The sequence below is a fragment of the Acomys russatus genome, chromosome 1, assembly GCF_903995435.1.
Source record: "Acomys russatus chromosome 1, mAcoRus1.1, whole genome shotgun sequence".
NCBI lineage: Eukaryota > Metazoa > Chordata > Mammalia > Rodentia > Muridae > Acomys > Acomys russatus.
Genome location: NC_067137.1, coordinates 95,671,597 through 95,692,063, shown reverse-complemented (window position 1 = coordinate 95,692,063; position 20,467 = coordinate 95,671,597). Strand labels below are relative to the sequence as shown.

The following is a 20,467-nucleotide window of genomic DNA, read 5'->3' as shown; positions in this document are numbered from 1 at the left end:
AGGACCTCACAGCGCTGAGCTCTGAAGCCGTTAGTTACTGCAGACAGTAGACAATCCCAAACCTACACTGCTGCTACTCCAAAGGCCTTAGTGAATGTTCTCACCAAATGGACATTTCTGATCAGATCTGCTTATAAAGATACCATTTACATAGAATAAAATGCCCCCTTCCGCTATTCTGATGTACTGATTAGTTAAGGACCACCACAATCAAAGTGCAGGGCAATGTTAATATCCTACAGTAGCTTCAATTGCCTTGCAGTCAGCTCTTTCTATCACTACCAGCCACAGGGCAATTGTCTGTTTTCCCTTCCAAACAGTCAGATAGGCAGAATCATACAATGTGTATCCTTCCCACCGAGCAAGAAGCATCTCAGCTTAATCTCTACTGGCTGCACACATCAATATTTTATTCTTTTATGTGCTCAGTTACAGGTTGTGGTGTGGATAGACCACAGTTTGTTTATCTATTCACCAGATGAAGGACATCTGGATTATTTCCAGGTTAGGGGAGACTGTGAATAAAGTTGCTTGAAAGCACTTACATATAGATTTTTATATAAACATTGAGTTTTTATGCAGACATTTCCATTTTTCCAGGTGTGGGACTGCTATGTAGTTTACCAAGTTGCATCAGTTATCTACTGCTAGATAATAAACAACCCCAAAATATAGCAGCCTAAAATAGTAGTTCACGCTAATGATGTCACACAGTTTCTGTGGGTGGGCGATGTGGGATGGCAGAACTACGCAGCTCTGCCTCAGCCATCTGATGAGGCTACAGTGCAGATGTGTGCCTACACTGCCATCATCAGGCCTGACTAGGGTAGAGCATGCACTTTGCAGGATGCTCATAAGTATGGAGCTGACAATGAGGCTTCAGTTCCTCGGGTGAACCCTTCCACAAGGCTGCATACTTTCATGTCACGCTGCTGGCTTCTCCTAGGCCCACTTATCTGAGAGGGGTTGTAATGTCTGTTATGACCAAGTCTCCAAAATGGCACACCACTTCTGTCACATTCCATTTGTTAGAGGCCAATCCCTTAGTCTGGTTGACACTCAAGATCAGAAAGATTTAGCTCAACCTTTGAAGGCAGTGTCAAAGAATTTACAGACACATTTTACAACCACCACAGAAGTATATGTTTAACTTTATAAGAACTGCCAGCGGTTATTCTGAGGATACTGGAAAAACAGGCTCAATTTCTCCTACCACATTCTGAGATGTAGAGGAAATACCAGAGTGTTTTCCTAGTCTCTCAGCTCCACATAATTACTCAACATTTTGACACCAGCTGGGAGGGGGGAGGTCACTACTACCAGTAAGCAGTGCCACTGTGGATACTACTGGGTGTCCTCTAATTCAGTTCTGAGGTGGTCTACCTGGGATGAAGGCCCAGTCCCCAAGGCTGACCCCAGTTCCAAGAAGCAACCTGTCCCATCTGTGCTTCTGACCAGCTAAGCCAAGACTTCTTCTTTGAGTTTGATGAGTTTGCTTGAGTGGGTCACAGACCTTGGTAAAGCACATTCCCTGATGGACTAAAGCTTACAAAGAATTCAGATAAATAGATGTGCTTGGGATGAGGTGTGGAAGAAGGGACACAGAGCTGTCGGGCCTCTGTCTCTGGCACTGTACCTGCCAGGACCTCCACAGGTTCCTCTGTCTCACTCTAACCTTGTCCTTTGGGGCTATAATGAAAGCATCACTAAGTAGATATAACTGATTAAGTCACTAGCCATGTTAAAACTTCAACCTCCTCTCTCTTCCTGAAGGTTAAGGGACAGACAGGAACTCCAACCTTCTTATCAAAACAGCCTTTCCTAGAGCCTGTAAGCATCCTGGAACTACGAGGGCCTACCAGGCACCAGGCAATTCATTACCACACAAAAGTCACACTGGTGATGCCACAGATTCTAGAAGACAAAAACCAAGAAACTGGGACCTAGAACAATAGATATTTCACAATTTCCAGGCACCCAAGGTCATTTACCAGGTTGCCCTCCCACCAGCAGTATCCTAGCATGTTAGTCACCACGCAGCCTGGCTGTCAGAATCATTTGGTGTTATCTAACTTTTAAAGCCATTTCAATACGTATATATCAGTACCTCATATAGTTTTAACTTGCATTTCCCTAATGACTAATTATGCTGAATATCTTCAACTGACCACACATACATTTTCTTTGACGTAGCCATTTAAAGTTTTCCTATTTTGATAAATTTGTTTGATTTGCTATGTATACATACATACATGCATATCCACTAAATCTTTACTCCATTTTTAAAACTAAGATTGCTTTCTTACTGCTGAGTTATTAGAGTTTGTGATATAATTTGAAAACAAATTCTTCATCAGATACACGTAATAAACAGCTCTCCAGGGTCTCCTGGGGTTTTATCCTCTTGTGCACTAAGCTTTGTTCTAGCTAAGAAACCTCTGTCTAAGCAAAGATCATCAAATTTCCCTTTGTATGGGTTTATGTTTAGAATTTACATCTGTGATCTTTATTCCAAATAGGTTTTTTAAAACCTGATTTACAAGTATAAAATCCATTCTAAAACAGATTTTGAACATAAATAAGACATTTTAAGCCTGACTTTTTATAAATATACTCAAAATTTCAGACTGAAAAAAATTAAAAAGGTAAGATTTCACCTCACAAAGCTACAGCATGAGCTGCTGCCCAAAACAGACACAAAATGATCTGTCATTAAAATTAATGAGCTATCAACTGACAACCAGACTATGCTCTCTTTCAAATTTGTTTGAAACAAACAGATGGAAACCACCACCATGTAACAAGAAGTGTTAAGCCATGGCTAGACTCTCATCTCAGCCTATCTGCTGGGTCTTCGGAATCCTACTTTTGTTTGTTTGTTTGTTTGTTTGATTGATTGATTGATTGATTGGCACTGGGTCTCACATAGTCTAAGCTGGCCTTGGTTTGTTCTGGAGCCAAGGCTGCCATGCACTTCTCATCCCCCTGGTTCTATGTCTCAGGTGCAATGGTTATAAGCATGTGCCATCATTCCCAGCTTGGAACCCTGAACCTTTTTATGCCCAAGGAAAATGCACCATATTAACATAGAGATATCACCCACATAAAATGCTATGAGCAACCTCAATTTCAGGACAGAGAACTGGAAACTGTCTCTTTACAAACTTTTACACTTCCATAGCTCTTGAAAAGTCTACACTGAGACCTCAGTCCCAAGTGTGGGCTATAGCACTTCCCAAGTTTCTTCTTCTTCCATTTCCCTCTAAGAAGATTAAATATCTCCACTGGCTACATGGTCCAATGACAGCATCTTCACATGCTACAATGCACCCAGAGGACCATTACCTGGGGAAGTGATTAACTTTTTGTGCTTCAGAGAGGGTTCGAAGTAAGAAGGGCTTCAGGTGGGATCCTGTCCACATCAAATTATAGTCAGTGCTGCTTGGGTGAACCTAGGCACAAAAGACAAACAGAACAGACAACATCAGCAGCAGTCTGTCTCTGGAAGAGCAAGGGCACACAAAGTCAGTGGTTCCTCACTTACAGAGGACTCTCAGCACGGCCCAGTTACTATACAAGCCTATTACTGCATCAAACACAATAATGAGGGTTAAAGAAAGGGAGAGCTGGGGAGATCCCAAACACAAACAGTAAAATAAGTTAAGCCTTCTGTACAAATTCTTTTTTTCTCAGACCTTCCTTATGTCTTTGTAGATCATAAACTAAAGCCAGAGCTGGACCGATGGTTCAGTGCTTAAACAGTATGTACTGCTCTTGCAAAGGACCTAGGTTCAATTCCCAGCACCTCCACTAGGTGGCTCATAACCACCTATAATTCCAGCTGCAGAGGAGGCTGATCCCTCTGGCCTGTATAAGTACCTACACTCTCATGCATGAACCCAGAGACACATAATTAAAATTTAGAAGAGTAAACCTAAGAAAAAAATTTAACCTTAGATTTCCTTTACTTATTCGTTAGAATTCATTTCTCCATTCATTATCAAGGACTCTGCCCATACAACACACTAGGACAATGGCAAATGCTGGAAATAGATAAACAGTACATATCCAGATCTAGCCAAGGGACAGGACATTCTCCACAGTTAAGTGGAGACTGGGGACTGACTTTCACACGAACTCTGGTGCTCCATGTCCCCTTGATGGGGAGGCCCGATGGCACTCGGAGGAAGGATAGCAGACTACCAAGAAGAGACTTGATACCCTAGCATCATATTCAGGGGGAGGAGGCCCCCCTCAGTCACAGTCATAGCAAATGAGATGTAATATGAATTATTTTATTTTATTTTTCAATAAAAAATGTGTTTAAAAAAAAAAGTACAAGGTCCCCAAGTGCCCCCTATTGATGCCAACCTAGAATAAGCCGCTCGCAAGCAGGCTTTCATCACTGGTCTCAGGGTATGAGTAGTGGTGGACTATGTAGCATCTGTGCCAGACCTTTTCAATAACATTATCTTGTTTTCCCAGTTTCCTTAGAAAAATGGCTTGCTCCTGGATATTAAAGCACCTGCCAGTCACCCACCCACGCTCTGCTTTATGAGATGTCTCAGCTGGTCCAACAATCCTATCACTGGAAAAAGGCACAACGACACCGAATAGAGTCTAGTAACTTCCACAGCAGAACCTTGAGATAACCCTGGAGATCCCTGACCTTCGGTCCCAGACGCTACTGTGGCCTTTGCCCTAGAAGCCTCTGTTTCTGTGAGCCGCTGTTTCCACAGCATTCTACCACTCTATCTTGATTTCAGTTACAAAGTCTGCTTTAGTTTTATCAGATAACCTCTTATGGGCAACTCTGACCAAATCTAAGACATCACAGAAGAGGGAGACAGGGAATCCTGTGGAATGCTTCCCATGTACCACAAGGAGAAACTGCTGGTAGTACCAAGTTCTGCAGAGCCTCTAATCACTGGTCCCGTGTGCTTCCTAGCTCTGCCTCTGCGAATGGATACAGTCAGTTAGGTAGCTGGGATTTCTGCTTTTGAGGTGATCAGGCAAGGTAAGGTTGTAAAAGTGAGCTTACTTCATGAAATCCATGGGCTGTCAGAATGCTTCGCACCAGGCGACTGTCGGTTCTCACAATCTTATAAGACAAATGATAACGTTCTAAAGAAAAACACAGAACGAAGTTCAATAGCCAGAAACAAACATAAACAAACAAAAAATCATTACTCGGGAAAAAGCCCTCAGCCTTTTCCAGACTAATAAGTAGACCCAACTGTACTCAAAAGGCTAAGAGCGCCTGTTCCAGACAGCCCTTTGTGTCCTCAAATACTGATTACCTGCCCATCTTAGACAAGAGTCTCTCTAATAGGAAGAAGCCACAAGGGCCTGCAACTGCCTCCTTTAAAACAGGCTGTGCTACGAGTCCTGCATGGCACCTCTTGTGCACATTTCCTGCTGGCCCTGGAGACAGAACCTGTGCCTTGACCCTGTCTGAGAGGAAACTCTGTAACCACATAAACTTTTACTCTGAACTATGACACTAAATCTTTTTTTAAAAATATTTTTATTTAATTAATTTATTCAGATTACATCTCAATTGTTTCCCCCTCACTTGTATCCACCTGTTCCTCCCTCCCTCCTGTTTTTACCCTATTCCCCTCCCCTAGGTCTGTGACTGAGGGGGAACTCCTCCCCCACTATATGGTCATAGACTATCAAGTCTCATCTTGGTAGCCTGCTTATCCTTTCTCTGAGTGCCACCAGGCCTCTCCACCATGGGGAAGTAATATGACACTAACTCTTTCTGTATGTCCCTACAAACTGAGAACCTTAGTGAAGAATTCTATGGAAAATTCCTTTTGCTATTGGTTTGTTGTTTTGAGTTTTTGCTCATTTGTTTTTGAGACTAAGTTTGCTCAAGCCTAGGCTCGAGTGAATTGATGCTTCTGCCTCATTCTTCCATGTGTTAAGATTATTGGCACAAGCCTCAATACCTGGCTCCAGATCAGTGCTTTGGTTTTTTTGTTTGTTTGTTTGTTTTCAGTTTTTGGTTTTTTTTTCAGACAGGGTTTCTCTATGTGAAAGAGCCCTGGCTGTCCTGGACCAGGCTGGCCTTGAACTCACAGAGATCTGCCTACCTCTGCCTTCCAAGTGCTGGGATTAAGCCGGGGAGGTTAGTGCTTTTAAAGGACTGTATGCTGAACAATTGTGAATGAATACAATGAAGCCGTTTGTTCAGTCCCATCATCAAAGACAACTAGGTTTCTGATGAATTTATATGGGAAGCTTCATAAATCGCAGCTGCTCCCATGGGCACATTAGGGGCCTACCATAAGCCTTGGTGTGCACTCTATGCAAAGCTGAGTCAGAAAGGGGGGCATGGACAAGCCAGACTCTCTTCTAAAGCCCAGTCACAACCTGTTCCCAGCAGCCCCCGACCATGGCGTGGTCATTACAGGATCGCTGAAAGACAACCAAGGCAGAGTCCTATGCCTCTGTTTCAGTGCAGAACAGAATGCCAAGAGCAATGCAGAGTGCTGCAAGAGTTTAGACTGTAGGCTGGGAAGCCTGAACCATCCTGCTAGATCCCAAAAAACAGAAATGTTTAAAACTGATTGGAAACAGGTCACAAAGAGCCTGAGTGGGCTCCCAAGGAACAAACTTGAGACATTCTAATATGAAAGTGACGAAGCAACAAATAAATTATAATGCAATTACAAAAGGAACCGTAAATCCACAGCACAAGACAGTGAGGCAGTGTACTGGTTTGCTTTTACTGCTGAAACAAACAGGCTTGGCAGCTTAAGCACAAACTTGCAGCCTCCTTGGTAAGACAGGCCCCAGCAGTCTAGAGTAAGTCTGTGATTAGCCGGCTGTGCTCCCTTCCGTGGACTCCAGACTGGATTTGGACCCTCCACGTTTCCAGCTTCCAATGGCCACCTCCACTCAGAGCTGCATAGTTTATGCTCCCCCTCTTTAACTTTCACAGGCAACTATGGTAGGTCTACTCCTTTCCATCGTGTCCCACTCTGGCCCTGCTGGCTCCTCTTTCCATGCTAAGGAACCCTTTGGTTGCAGTTAGACTGGACACTATGGCCAGAATGATCTTTTTACCAATTAGCAACTTGAATTCCCCTTTACAGTGGAAGAGATTAAGGTATGTCAGACACAGTAGAGGGCCTACTGTAGCCCGCCCTCTGTTCTCCAGCACCCATACTTCTCTCCCATACCAATAAATCCAACCCATCCCAACAGCCCTGTCAACTCAACCCACATCCTAAAAATCTCATCCAGCTCAAAATTCTCCAGTCTCATCATCTACATCAGTGTGACTCGCCTTGGGGCAAAACTGCTCTCCACCAGTCACCAGTGGAGCTCAAACAAATTATTTGCTTCCCAAATGCAATAAATAGAACTCCAGCTACATGGAGGCTGGTTCACACTGGGAGACAACTTAAGGAGGAAAAACGAGTCACAGTATGGATTTACAGATTCAAATTCTGAGTAGGCAAACTCCCATTTGCTTCAGGTCTTAGACTGCTGCTCTGTGATTCACAGGTCTGCCCACAGGCCTAAGGCTTCACCCCTAGAATAAGGATAATTAATTACTGTGCATTAATAATTACTCATTACTATTTAATTAATAATTAATATAACAATTAGCACTTGTTTAAAGCTGAGGAGTTTTGTCATCTTGTGATCTCACAGCTCTCACTACTTAGGCTGTCCCATTCAATCCAAGCTGGCACGGATTCGCTAGTAAAACATTCTAACGAATCCTGCAGGTTCCTTATACGCAGCCTCACTCAGTCAAGGGAACCTTCCACAGAACCTTCCTCAATAGCCTCATGTCTGGCTGCTCCAATTCCTTGGCCTGTAGTCAGTCAAGCTTTCCCATCCCGAGCCCCCAGCAGCAGGCCTGGTCCTTCCCACAACCTAAATCCCATGGAGAACCTCCTTCCCCTTTGAATACATCGCAGTCACAGGTTATAGGAGTGAAGAGATGGCCCCTCTGGGAGAATATTCGCCTGCCCACTACAAACAGAAATGCTCTCGTTAACAGAAAACCCAGCTAATAAATGGAGACAACACTAGGGCTGCAGTTCTCAGTTGGTAGAATGCTGGCAAGCAGGAGGCCCTGGGTTCGATCCCCAGCACTGCAGAAACAGGAGCGGTGGTACATACTCTCAATCCCAGCATTTGGGAGACAGAGCCATGAGGATCACAATTTCAAAGTCATCCTCAGCTACATATCAAGTTCAAGGTCAGTCTGAGCCAACCTTAACTCAAAAAAAAAAAAAAAAAAAAATCAATTTTGTGGGACTGAGAAAATGGCTCAGTGAGTAAGGCCTGCTGTGCAAACATAATCTGAGTCCAGATACCCAGCACTCACATAAAAGCTGGGCCTGGTTTGCCATTCCTAATCCACAACTGGGAGGGAGGGACAAGTGCAGGCCAGAGGTCAGTGAGCAGCCAGCAGACAAACGACCAGCTTAAGGTCTCCCAAGGCAGAGGGTGATAGAGGAAGACACCCAAGGTATTCCTCTCCAAAGACAGACAGACAGACAGATAGACAGACAGACACACACACACACACACACACACACACGCACACGCAATGATAAATGTACACAGAGAAATGGAAAAATAGCAGTTTACAAAAACCATTAAGAAAAAGTGACTCACACTTCCCCCTGGCAGGGAAAAGGACACATTCAGTCCTGATGCAACTTCATGTGCTGGGGTGAGGGTCGGGGGGTGGGGGGGTCCCCTTCTCTGAGGAGTAGGGGAGGAGGGATAGGAGAAACAGGGAGAGAGGATGGGACCAAAAGGAGAGGAAGGAGGGGCTATGACCAAGACGTAAAGTGAATATTTAATAAAAAATAAATAAAATAAAATAAAAGAGTAAGTGATTCAGACAAGAACCAGACTACTGAGAGACAGGATGCTCATGAATCTCCAAGTACCACTCCAGAAGGTTTATATGAAAAGAGGAGACACCCTTCACGTTGAAGAAATCTAATGACTATTATCTTAACCAAAAGACCAAACTCACAGACTAGTAACACAATATAATGCCATGCGCAAGAACATAGCTTTACCAAGCAAATTCCTATACGTTCAGAAAAAGCTGAATCTAAGCATGTGGAACTGAGGGGAAAAAGAATCAAACTTAAGAATATCCAGGGGCAAGATGGCTCAGAGGATTATGGTACCTGTTGCCAAGAATCCCCTGGCCCCACAGGATAGAAGAAGATGTGATTTCCCTCAAGTTGCCCTTTGATCTCTACATGCACATTACGGCATGCATGTGCGCATGCACGTGTGCGCGCGCGCAGGTGCACACATACTCTAAATTAATAAAAATTAAATCTTTAACATGCGAAAAGAATATATGTAAAACAATGAAATTTTGAAAGATCAATGTCATGAAGGACAAAAATAAAAGAGCTCAGGAAACAGCTGCAGGTTAAAACAGACAGAAGAAATAATGACAATAAAGTGTCATCTTTGGCCAGGTCCTGAATAGAAAAGAAAAAACCAAAAAAGTACGAAGGACAAACTGCAGCACTGGAGAGGTGTGCACAGGGCTGAGGTCAGAGGAAACATGCCCCAGTACCATTTGCTGAGTTCTACAGTGGAGTCCCAGCTCTCAGGAGTGGCCTGTTGAGCCAGCAATCAGGGCAGGAGGATTCCAGCTACTTCTCCATCAGCACAGAGAGGGGAAAGCTAAGAGACTACAAACCCATTGGCTGCACTACTCTTTCATCTTGCCTAAAGATATTTATGAAACTTTAGGAAAATGAAAGAAAATTTGTATCTTTTAGTTGTCACAACTGTTATCACTCACATCTCCACTTCTTCACGTGCAAAGTCAAAGCAAGCCTGCCAGGTGAAAGCAAATACAATCGGGAGGGAGTTATATGGAAAGAAAAGCCATACTCCTAGAATATTTCACAAATAAAGCATAGAAACAATAATAAGCCAAATTATTAAAAGTGGATTCAAGAAACAGTCAACAGATAGAGACCGATGAAGACAGACTACAGGATCAGCAGGATGCAGCTAATGCCCCAGATAACGCCTCAGAGGGCTTTAGCTACTTAAGATCAGAGGGCTTTAACTACTTAAGACTGCATGACCTACTATTTTAGAGGAGGAAAAAATATTACAGATCAGTTGTGCTCAATAATTCAGAAAAGCAAGTCTGGCAGTGGTGATGCACACCTGTAATCCCAGCCCGCAAGAAACAGAGGCAAGGGGATCTCTGAGTTCAAGGCCAGCCTGGTCTACAGAGCAAGTTCCAGGATAAAAAAGTAATAATAATTAAGGAAACAAGGCGTACATTAGCAAAAGTCATTAAAACTGCCACTTACATAAAAAGGGAAAAAAATAAAACCTCAAAGAACTTAGGGCATAAAGAACAAATTTTATAGTATAGAATTTGAGACAAATGTAATAGCCTTTTCCTTTTCTGTTTTTCCAGATGGGTCTTGCTATGACGCCCAGACTGCCCATCCTCCTGCCCTAGCCTCCTTCATGCTAGTTACAGCTATGAACCACAAGTACCTTCATCTATGCACATCTGTAATGAAACCACTAACAGCCTGAACCGTGGGATGACTAGGTTGATGAATATTATTTTCTACTAAATGGAAGTTACTCCAAGAAAAAGAAGAGAGTCTGTTTATTGCCATTGAATACATAAATTCTTTTAAATGGGACAAGCAGACCAAAAGAAGCATATTTTTAGGGAATTATTAGTTGTTCACTTTTGTTTTTAACCCACATTTGTCAATTTGGGTCAAATCATATTTAAGAGATTGTCTCAACAGCCTTCAGTCATTAAGGCTTCAGGGAAAATGAATAAATCCCATCCCTTTCAAAGGTAGCCTAGCAACCTGCTGAGGAGATTAGAGCACAGGAACCCTTGGGAAGAGAGAAACAGTGAAACCCCAAAAGTAAGTCTATAGTTCTCTGTGAACAGGTCACTTTAAAGTGGAGCAGCTCCTATTCGGCAAATGGGATAAGCTGCCTGAGTTCTGATTGCCTATCATGTGCTAGACACTGCACTCCCGTTTGACCCTTACAGCGGCAGTCCCCATTTAACCAACGGTGAACCAGGCAGGCCTGAAGCGATCTGCCGAGGCACACTACTCCATGCCAAAGCTAACGGTAACGACAAAGAACACAAGAACAGATCCTCTGTCCCAGCACCTGACAGCACTGATCCACAGCATCATCATAAGCTTTGGAAACAGCGATAGCCTAACTTTGGGACTAGAGCTCCACCTATCCACACCCCCCAGGCCAGTACTGCAGAGATGGCAAGTTAACCCTGAACAACCAAAACCGTCCCAAAGAACAAGTTGAAAGTATTCGGTTCCTCATTTCAAGACTTCATACAGGCTGAGTATGGCTCCAAATGCTTGCAATTTCAGCACTGGAGAGGTAGACACACGGCTGGGAGAGCTCAGCAATTAAGACCACTTGCTTTAAAAAAAAAAAAAAAGCTGGGTGCACACATTTAATCCCAGCACTTGAGGCAGAGGCAGACAGATCGCTGTGAGTTCAAGGGCAGCCTGATCTACAAAGCAAGTCTGGGACATCGAAGGCTACACAGAAACCCTGTCTAGAAAAACAAACAAACAAACAAAAAGACCACATGCTGATCTACAGAGCACCCAGAACCAGTTCCTAGCACACAGATGGCCTTGAGTCATCTGTATATCCAGTTCCAGGGAATTTATCACTCTCTTCTGACTTCTAGGGGCATTGCACACACATTGAATGCATACACACATGCAGGCAGGCAAAACACTTATACATAACAAAATAAATAAATCTTTCAAAAAAAAATTAAGGGGTAGGCAGGGAGACCAAAGTTCAAGGTCAGCCTTGGCTACACAGCAATGACAAGGCCACCCAGAACTATATGAGATGCTAACACACAAAAGAATGATGGTGGACTCTAGCTAACACTTTAAAACATAAACTCAACACAGACTAAAGATTATTCAGCTCTAAATATAAACACATAGAAAAATCCAACATGGGTTAGGCAATGTCTTTTCAAACTCAATTATTAAAGATATAAAAAACAAAAAATAAGTACCCAGGCATGGTGGCACATGCCTTTAATCCCAGCACTCGGGAGGCAGAGACAGGTGGATCTCTGTGACAAAGCCAGCCTGGTCTACAAAGTGAGTCTAAGACAGTCATGGCTGTTACACAGGAAAACCCTCTCTCAAAAAAATCTTTTAAAAAAAAAAGTAAGTCAGATGCCATCAATACTACAAAGTTGCTGCTGAGGTAAAAATAATGCAGAGAAAGCAAGGCCTACAAAAATAACCTATCTAACAGGGGAAATGCAAATCACATCTAATGAAGATCCACCTTCTCACAACTCAATGACAGCAAAGCTCAACTTGTAAAATTAGGGCAAAAGCTTGAACAGACAATTCTTCAAAGAAGCACAGGTAAGGATGTTCTGTGTTGTTAGGCATTAAGGAATTGAAAATTAGCTCTCAGCTGATGAATGGATACATAAAATATGGCAAACCCATTCAAGGGATGATTATCCAGCAAAGAGATGAGGGGCAACATGAATGGACGGTGAGGAGACGCTACGTAAAAGACGGCAGACACAAAAGCTATGTATGGCATGATTCCACTAGTCGTTTTCAGCATCCCTAACACAGCAACCCTGTAACACAGTTCCTCATGTTGTGGTGATCCCAACCATAAAATTAGATTCATTGCTACTTCATAACTGGAATTCTGTTACTGTTATGAATCGTAATAAGTATTTTTTTTTAGCTAGAGGTTTGTCAAATGGGTCACAACCCATAGGTTAAGAACCGCTGATTGATATGAGGTATGCAGAATGGGAAAATCCATAGAAACTGGAATATTAGTGGTCCCAAGGTGCTGGTGGTACAGAGAAAGAGGGAGCAGCTGCCTGAGTAAGGACAATGTCCTCAAACTAGACACTGGAGATAAATGAACCAGACACAATTAATTGTACACTCTAAAAATGGTCAAAATGGTAAGTTCTGGTAAATGTAAATATCTACAATCTGAAAAATAAACACATACACAAAAGTTTTAGAAACTCAGGAAACAATTTAAGAAACTATGAATAATATTTCGAGTAACAACCCAATGCATGGTCTCATGAACAAGGCCCCTCTGTCTCTGTATCATAAAAGTGGTCAGGGTCACGGCCAGATCTTCCTTCTATAGGAGAGGGTGCACTTACCTCCAATTACTCGAATATTGTTGTCCTTTGTCAAAATAGCCTCTGCATGAAAAACTAAAACTGGAATTCTCCTGCAGCCTCCAGTCCACATGATACATGGGTGATCCCTACAGGCAAAACAAAATGCCTCATTAATTCACAGCTCAAACTCTGAATGAACGACTGAAGCAGATGACTATGGTTTGTCCCTACCTCGTACTTGGAATATGCAAAACTGTCAATTACTTCACTTCACCCTCTTGCCCACACTACCAGCAGAGGCAAAAGAGTCTCAGTTACTTGCCTAAGGCCATACAACTGTTGAGTGCAAGAACGAGAACCAAGGACTGCTTACTCCCAGGGCTTGCTAAGTAATCAGCGTTTCACTAAGGTTCTGTATAGTGAACACTGAGAATTTAAGCTATCTATTCCTTAAATGGAGTAAGATCCACTTTGAAAGACTCTCTGAAAAAACTCACATGATCACAAAAGCCAGACCACCGACTTCAGAGGCAGGATGCATTCTCCCAATCCAAACTTACAAGAGCCACACCTGGCCAGGACACCAGTTTCAGTAACTGGGCAGCCTTGGGACTTGCCTTGAGCTGCCAAAGCTTTACAGCGAAGAAGGCAAACACCGTATCTAGTTCGCCCTCTGTTACCTACTACAATGAATGTGGATGCTTGCTGTTCTTGATGTTAGGAGTGGACAAGAGTATCCAGTTAAGTTAGCTTTCCATTGCTGTCATAAACACAACTGAAAACAGCTTGGGGAAAAAAGGTTTTCTTTCAGTTTACAGGTCCTGTTAACAGTCCATCGCTGAGGGAAGCCAAGGAAGGAACCTGGAGGCAGGAACTGAAGGCTAGCCATGTAGGAGGCTGCTTACTGGCTTACTCCTCCTGGCTTGCTCAGCCTGCTTTCTCACACACCCCAGGACCATCTCTGGCTGGACCCTTCTACATCAATCATTAATCAAGAAAATGCCCTTACAACCTGATGGAGGCACTCTCAACTGAAATTCCCTCTTCCTAGATGACCTTAGCTTGTGTCAGGCTGACAAAACAAAACAAAGCAAAAGCCTAACCAACACAGTATCCATTTATAAGAAATGGCATTTACGTTACATTTTTCAAGGTGGAGCATGTGCGTATGTGTGTGTTGTTTGCTTGCTTTTTCATCTTAAACACATGTAAAATGTAGGCATGAGCACAGATGGTCCCTCCTCTCTCCAAATAGGTTCTCCACCCCACCTCCTTCTGTGTCCATAGACACAGGAAAAATAGAGTCTGGAAAGTAGCCAAAGGTCCTTGTCACTCTGGCACTAGTTACAGACTGGTACCACTGTGCCTTCACATTTACAAACAATAGATTACACTACAGTTAAGAATGCCTGACAAGACAGCACCACAATAAACAGATCCACAGCTGCGAAGAGCAGAGGCCCTGGCTGTGGAAGGCAAATCCCTGATAAGGAACTCTTTCCACTCATAGCCAGTGAAAAGAAGAAGAAATAAATCATTAAGAAAATTATTAGGAAAGTAGCCTAAAAAGCTCTGTAAGTAGATGTTAAACTGTCATTAAAATCCTTGTTCCCTGACAGAGGTTGATTTCAATAAAAAAAATAACATTTTCTCTTAAAGGGAAACAAACAAATACCAGCAACACTTGCAGGTGGTACTAAAGGGAAAAAATTCAAAAGATTAGGAAACTAAAACTTGGAAGTTTAAAACTTCACTAATAGTTAAGCTGACATACATTATGAATTTTGCTTTGTTTGGTATGAAAGAACAAAATATTTGAAGATTTTCAGCATATGTGTTTGAATGTTTGCCTGCATATGTGTGTGTGTGTGTGTGTGTATGTGTATGCCTTGTGTCTTTGGAAGTCAGGAGGTGGCATCAGACCATCAAGAACTGGAGTTGTAAGTAACTGTCTGGGTGTTGGGAACTGAACCCAGGTCCTCTGAAAGAACCCTTAATCTCAGAGGTATCTTTCCACCCACAGCAAAGCATGTGAAAGACTCCTCTGAAGTAGACAACTGTTCAGCTGACTCAGAGTCCTGGGAGGCAGCATGCACAACTAAAGACAGCACCGTGAAGCATCTCCAGCCTCCTGCTGCTGTGTCTTCTACACACTAGCTCCCTATTCTTCCCCCTGCCACTCTAGAAGCCCCTGCGGTAATTACTGCCGGCCCTTTAACCTAACATAATGCCACCTTGCAGAACAGCAATTAAGATTACTAATTTTTTTCAATGACTAATTAAGTTTTCACAGCTACATCTACATTTTATTTTGGCATGCTCATGCAAGATACATGGTAGTTCCTGTGTGTCTTATCTGAAGTAATGCTATATAAAACAAGGGCAATGTCACAGTTAGCTTCAGTTGTCACACAGCATTCCTGCAAAGCATTCCTAAGCCTGAGGTCTGGGACCACAAGGATTAATGCTTTAATAAAGCCTGGGGAATCTGATCAAATCTGACAGAGGCCAGTGGCCATGCAACAACTATCATCCTTAGATGCTGCTATAAGCCCTTCTAACTCCTAAAACTTCTAAAATGTAAGCCTACTGCCCTCAATATGAAAAAAAAAAATTAAGCTTCTGTACTGGTTTGTTTGTTTTCATTTTTGTTTTTTGCCAACTTGACACAAACCTAGACATAGGTAGGAAGAATAACTCCATCAGATTGGAGTAGGCAAGCCTGTGGGACATTTTCTTAATTCGTAATTGATGTCTGAGGGCCCAGTTACTATAGGCACTACCATCCCCAGGCAAGTGGTTCTAGGTCGTAGAAGAAAGCATGCTGAACAAACTAGGAGGAGGCAAGCCAGTAAGCAGTGTTTCTCCGTGGCTTCTGCCTCAGTCCTGGCCTCCAGGTCCCGCCTTGAGCTCTTGCCCTGACTTCCCTTCAGAATGGACTGTGAATATATAAGATGAAATGAACCCTTCCTCCTCATGTTGTTTTCGGTCATGGTGTTTCATCACAAAATCAGAAACCCTAAGTCAGCATCCCAGAATACAAAGCAAGTATCTGATAGACCAGTCCATTAGCTGACAAATAAGAGTAACTGGGAAAAGTCAATAGTAGGAGTCTGCAGAAAATCCACTTTCCATAAAATATACTAGATATTTAGTGTTTCTCAATCATGAATATAAACAACAGTCAGAGTTGTACTCACCACCTAAAGCCACTACTGAGAAATTGTTTAAAGAAACAAAAGAGTAAAACAACAACTTTGTTTAGCATTAATTTTTTTTTTTTTTTGTAAAATGAATAAAAGACAGAACACTGAAAGTAAAATGGCACACGAACACAGAGTAACCAGAGGCAATTATCCATTCAATTATCTGAAAGACAGTGGCTCAAATACACTGTCAAATCATTGTTTGCTATAAACTAATAATGATGCTAAGCTTTTCCTCAAAACTTAATTAATGCTTCAACTATTTTTCAACTAATGTTAATATAATCTTCGACCTTACAGAGTCTACCATGAACACAGTAAGAACTTCACACCTGTTGTAGTATTTGAGCCTAATCACATCCTTTCAAAATACCCTGATGTGGGGCATGTAAAGGATGCAACTGGGGGAACCGGCCTGAAGTAAGAATGAGGTCAAGACAAGTCATCTGGAGACTGGCAGGAGTAAGGATGGCTCCCTCCCTGTTCTGGGCCTGCATGTCCGGGTGCACGATTACCGGGGTTCAGGTTTCCTCAGAAGGACATGTCCAGCTAACACCTGGAATTCCTCTTTATGCAAATGAATCATTCACAGCACTTCAGCCCCAGCCAATAATATACACTCACCCAGAAAACCCCTACCCAATTCCCCAAGGATTATAAGGCCTTGTACACCCCCAATATAGAGCTGTATCACTGGAATTGTTGTGTCACCGAAAGGGCTGTCAGAGAAGGCTCCCCCTCCACAACACCTGACCAAGATCCTGCTAACCCACCTGCCTGCCCACCAAAGTTTCATGCCTTCCAGCCAGCATCTGTACGCACTTGACTGCCCCAAAGGAAAGAAACAATACCCTGGGAGTTATTCAGGTTATAGAGTACATATTCTGAAGGACTAAGAAACACACCTCAAGTGAGAAGTGGTGACTCATTCATGCCTATGAACCCAAACACTCAGGAAGCTAAGCAGGAGGCCTACTATGCATTTGAGGCCAGCCTGGTTATCTAGTGAGTTCCAGGCCACCCTGACTTCCAGATCTTATTTATGTATTTTTTCATTTATAAATGCATATGGACACATATGTGTGCATATACATTTATGTAAACAATTTTTTAAAAAAGAAGTCATGTATTTGGAGAAGAGTGGAAGGAGAGGAAAAATAATGTAAATACAGAATTCATATATGAAAACTTAACAAAGTGGAAATAACATCTTTAAATTAAAATTTTTCAATCTCCACATTAAATGTGCTGTTCTACCATCTCTAAGAGCTGCAGTTGACACTGTCAATCATTTTCGTTATGAGGATCCAGCAATCAAGAAACTCTGACTTAACCTAAAAGAACTCAAAAAAGCCACTGTGTTTCTGTGCACAGAGCGCAGCCTGCAGAACTAACTATCCTCACTAGACCTGACCTTCATAGTGCCCACCGTTCTGCTGCTGTAAATGCTTTTGAGAAAATTCCTATAGTCAAGGTCAGAGCTTAGGAACTGAACTTTTCATCAATCTCCAAAACTTTCAAAATCATTTCAAGTTATTAGAAGCAAGAGTTCACCTGACATGAGGCTGACAAGATGGTTCAGTGGATAAAGGGGCATGTTACCGAACTGGACCCCAGTTCAAGTCCCAGAACCCACAAGGTAAAAGGACACAATAGACTCCAGCAAGTTGTCCTCTGACCTCCACATCTGCACTGCAGGATGTGTGCCCCGCCCCCTAATACACACAAACACTAACATAAATAAATGTAAAAAATATAACTCCTTTTAAGTTCACCTGATGGGGCCAGGAAGCTGGTGCAACAGTTAAAAGTATTTGCCCGTAAGCCTGATGACCCAAGTTCAGTCTCCGACAGACACACAGACACACAGACACACACAACACAGATGCAAGGACTACAGAGATGGGTGAACAGCTAAGAGAGCGTCCTACTCTTGCGAAGGACTCAGGTTCATTTCCCAGCACTCTGTCAAGCAGCCACAGCCTTCTGTAACCCCAGCCCTCTGGCCTCCTCAAGAACCTGCACATAAACTCAAGCAGGCACATGTAAATTTTTTAAAAATCTATAAATACGTACATATATTTATATGTACAGATGTAGTGGGGACAGGGCAAGAGGAATGAGAGGCCCTACCTCAAAAAAAAAAAAAAAAAAGGAAAAATAAATAAGTAAATCGCTCAAGTTCCTACCTTCACTTTATACCATCTAAAGCTCATATTCACTCACAAGCCTGGACACAGAGAGCCTAGACTTCACATTTCTGTTAGCTGAATTGTGACTTCAATCATAGATGGGATCTAGAGCCAGACAGTATCAAAGGAGGGAAGCTAGATACGAGAAAAGAACCCATTTCTCTGCCCTGAAGGCTTGCTATTACTTACTCTTGGTTTACCAGGTCCTCATCCTCTGAGGATGATGCTGTTTCCTCCAGGTCCCGGGCCATCACAACTGGCATTTCCTTTAGGGTATGTCATGCAGTCAACAGACAGAGGCCGCAGAGACCTTTCTTACTTGCACTTTCACTAGATCAGATAATCTGGCTGGCACAGACTCCTGTAAGAAAGTCAAGGGATTTCAAATACAACGCATTTGTACACTTTAGGATTTTCCACATAATCTTTAATATGAATGAAAAGGAATCTATTCCTAAGTATTATCCAACCTCTAGAAGCTTACCTTCTGTCACAGTGCATCTCGTATGCCACCAAAAAAAAAAAAAAAAAAAAAAAAAAAGTCAAGAATCTGGTTGGTTGGTTGGTTGGTTAGTTTTGTCTTTTGTTTTTCAAGACAAGCTTTCTCTGCACAGTCCTGGCTCTCCTGGAACTAGCTCTATAGTTCTGGACCACAGGCTAGTCTCAAACTCAGAGATCCTTCTGCTTCTGCCTCCTGATTGCTGGGATTAAAGGCCCGTGACACCACAGCCAGCTTAAGAATTTTTTCAAACACACTGTCTCTAAAAAGCTGTTGCTAAATTTGAGTTCCTCACTTGTCTTATACAGTTAAAGTAGGATGCACAAAAAAAAAAAAAAAAAAAAGCTGATGTAGATGCCTGATTGCCTAAATTTAGCTAATTCTTTACTAGACAAATCTGACCAGGATCAAAATAAAATTCAAGGTTCAAAACATTTGTGAATATTTATACATACTCTACAACAAGCACACAGACAAGAGTCTATGTTTCTAGGAAAGCCAATCCAACTAAAGTAATAATAAATAAATATTTATAATTGTTAATAATAATAAAAGGGGAGTGAAAATATTTCCTCTCACCAGGTATGACACAGTAGCTGGGCAATTGTTCAAACGTTTGCTTGTCTACGTGTTTACATATACAGTACTTTAAAACGAAGCAACTACAGCAAGGAGCAACACCAGCTAACCCGGACCCCCACACTTCTTGAGCAGAAATGAGTGTAATACCTAAGAACTTCAATGATTCTTTTCGGGTGGTTCCTAAAGCAATTTCTCGATCTTTCCCAAAAAACGTTTGAGAGTCTTTTTAAGTTAAACTAAAACTTGCAAGCAGAAAGGAAACCTTCAAGCAGGAAGGGATGCCCACCTTTCCTTGGCTCCCTGAAGAGCGGACCGAGACGCGATGCTCTGAAGACCAGAGACTCTATGCCAAAGCAAGTCCTAGCCCCACCAAGGATCTGCCGCTAGCTCCACCCCAGCTCACCCCAACCCTAGGGAATTCCGCAGGTGCTCCGCAGGCAAGGACGCGGCGACTCTGCCGCAGCGCTTCTGCTCAGCACGCCCGCAAGCCAACAGCTGCTCCGGGGCTCGGAGGATAGCGCGGCGGCGCCCGCCCAGCCCTGGAGCGCACCTCGCCGGAGCGCGCCGGGGCAGGCGTTTACCTGTCTCATCTTCTAATGGCTCGGGTCAGACAGGCGGGGACCACGCTCTGCTTCACCTCCCTCCTCCTTCCCCCTGCCGGAATCTACGCAGCCGCCGAAGGTTGCTTCCCCCGTTACTACAACAACCAACAAGCAACCGCCCGTTCGGAGCCACTGCGCAGGCGCCCGCCAGAGGCGCGAACAACGCTCGGATGCGGGCGCAGATGGATGGCGTCACCACG

The 20,467-nt window shown here is 43.0% G+C and overlaps 1 protein-coding gene across 1 annotated transcript in view; it reads right to left on the bottom strand.

The window, feature by feature from the left end:
- The window catches only part of Ttll5 (tubulin tyrosine ligase like 5), a 249,816-nt gene extending 229,410 nt beyond the window's left edge, over positions 1–20,406 (bottom strand). Inside the window, exons 1-5 of the mRNA XM_051149557.1 lie at positions 20,247–20,406; positions 18,774–18,945; positions 13,226–13,332; positions 5,042–5,124; positions 3,346–3,452 (exon numbers count right to left, since the gene is read on the bottom strand). Of these exons, the coding sequence (XP_051005514.1) occupies positions 3,346–3,452; positions 5,042–5,124; positions 13,226–13,332; positions 18,774–18,847 (371 nt within the window). The 5' untranslated portion in view covers positions 18,848–18,945; positions 20,247–20,406. The remainder of the gene's footprint in view (positions 1–3,345; positions 3,453–5,041; positions 5,125–13,225; positions 13,333–18,773; positions 18,946–20,246) is intronic.
- Between the last annotated feature and the right edge of the window lie 61 nt (positions 20,407–20,467).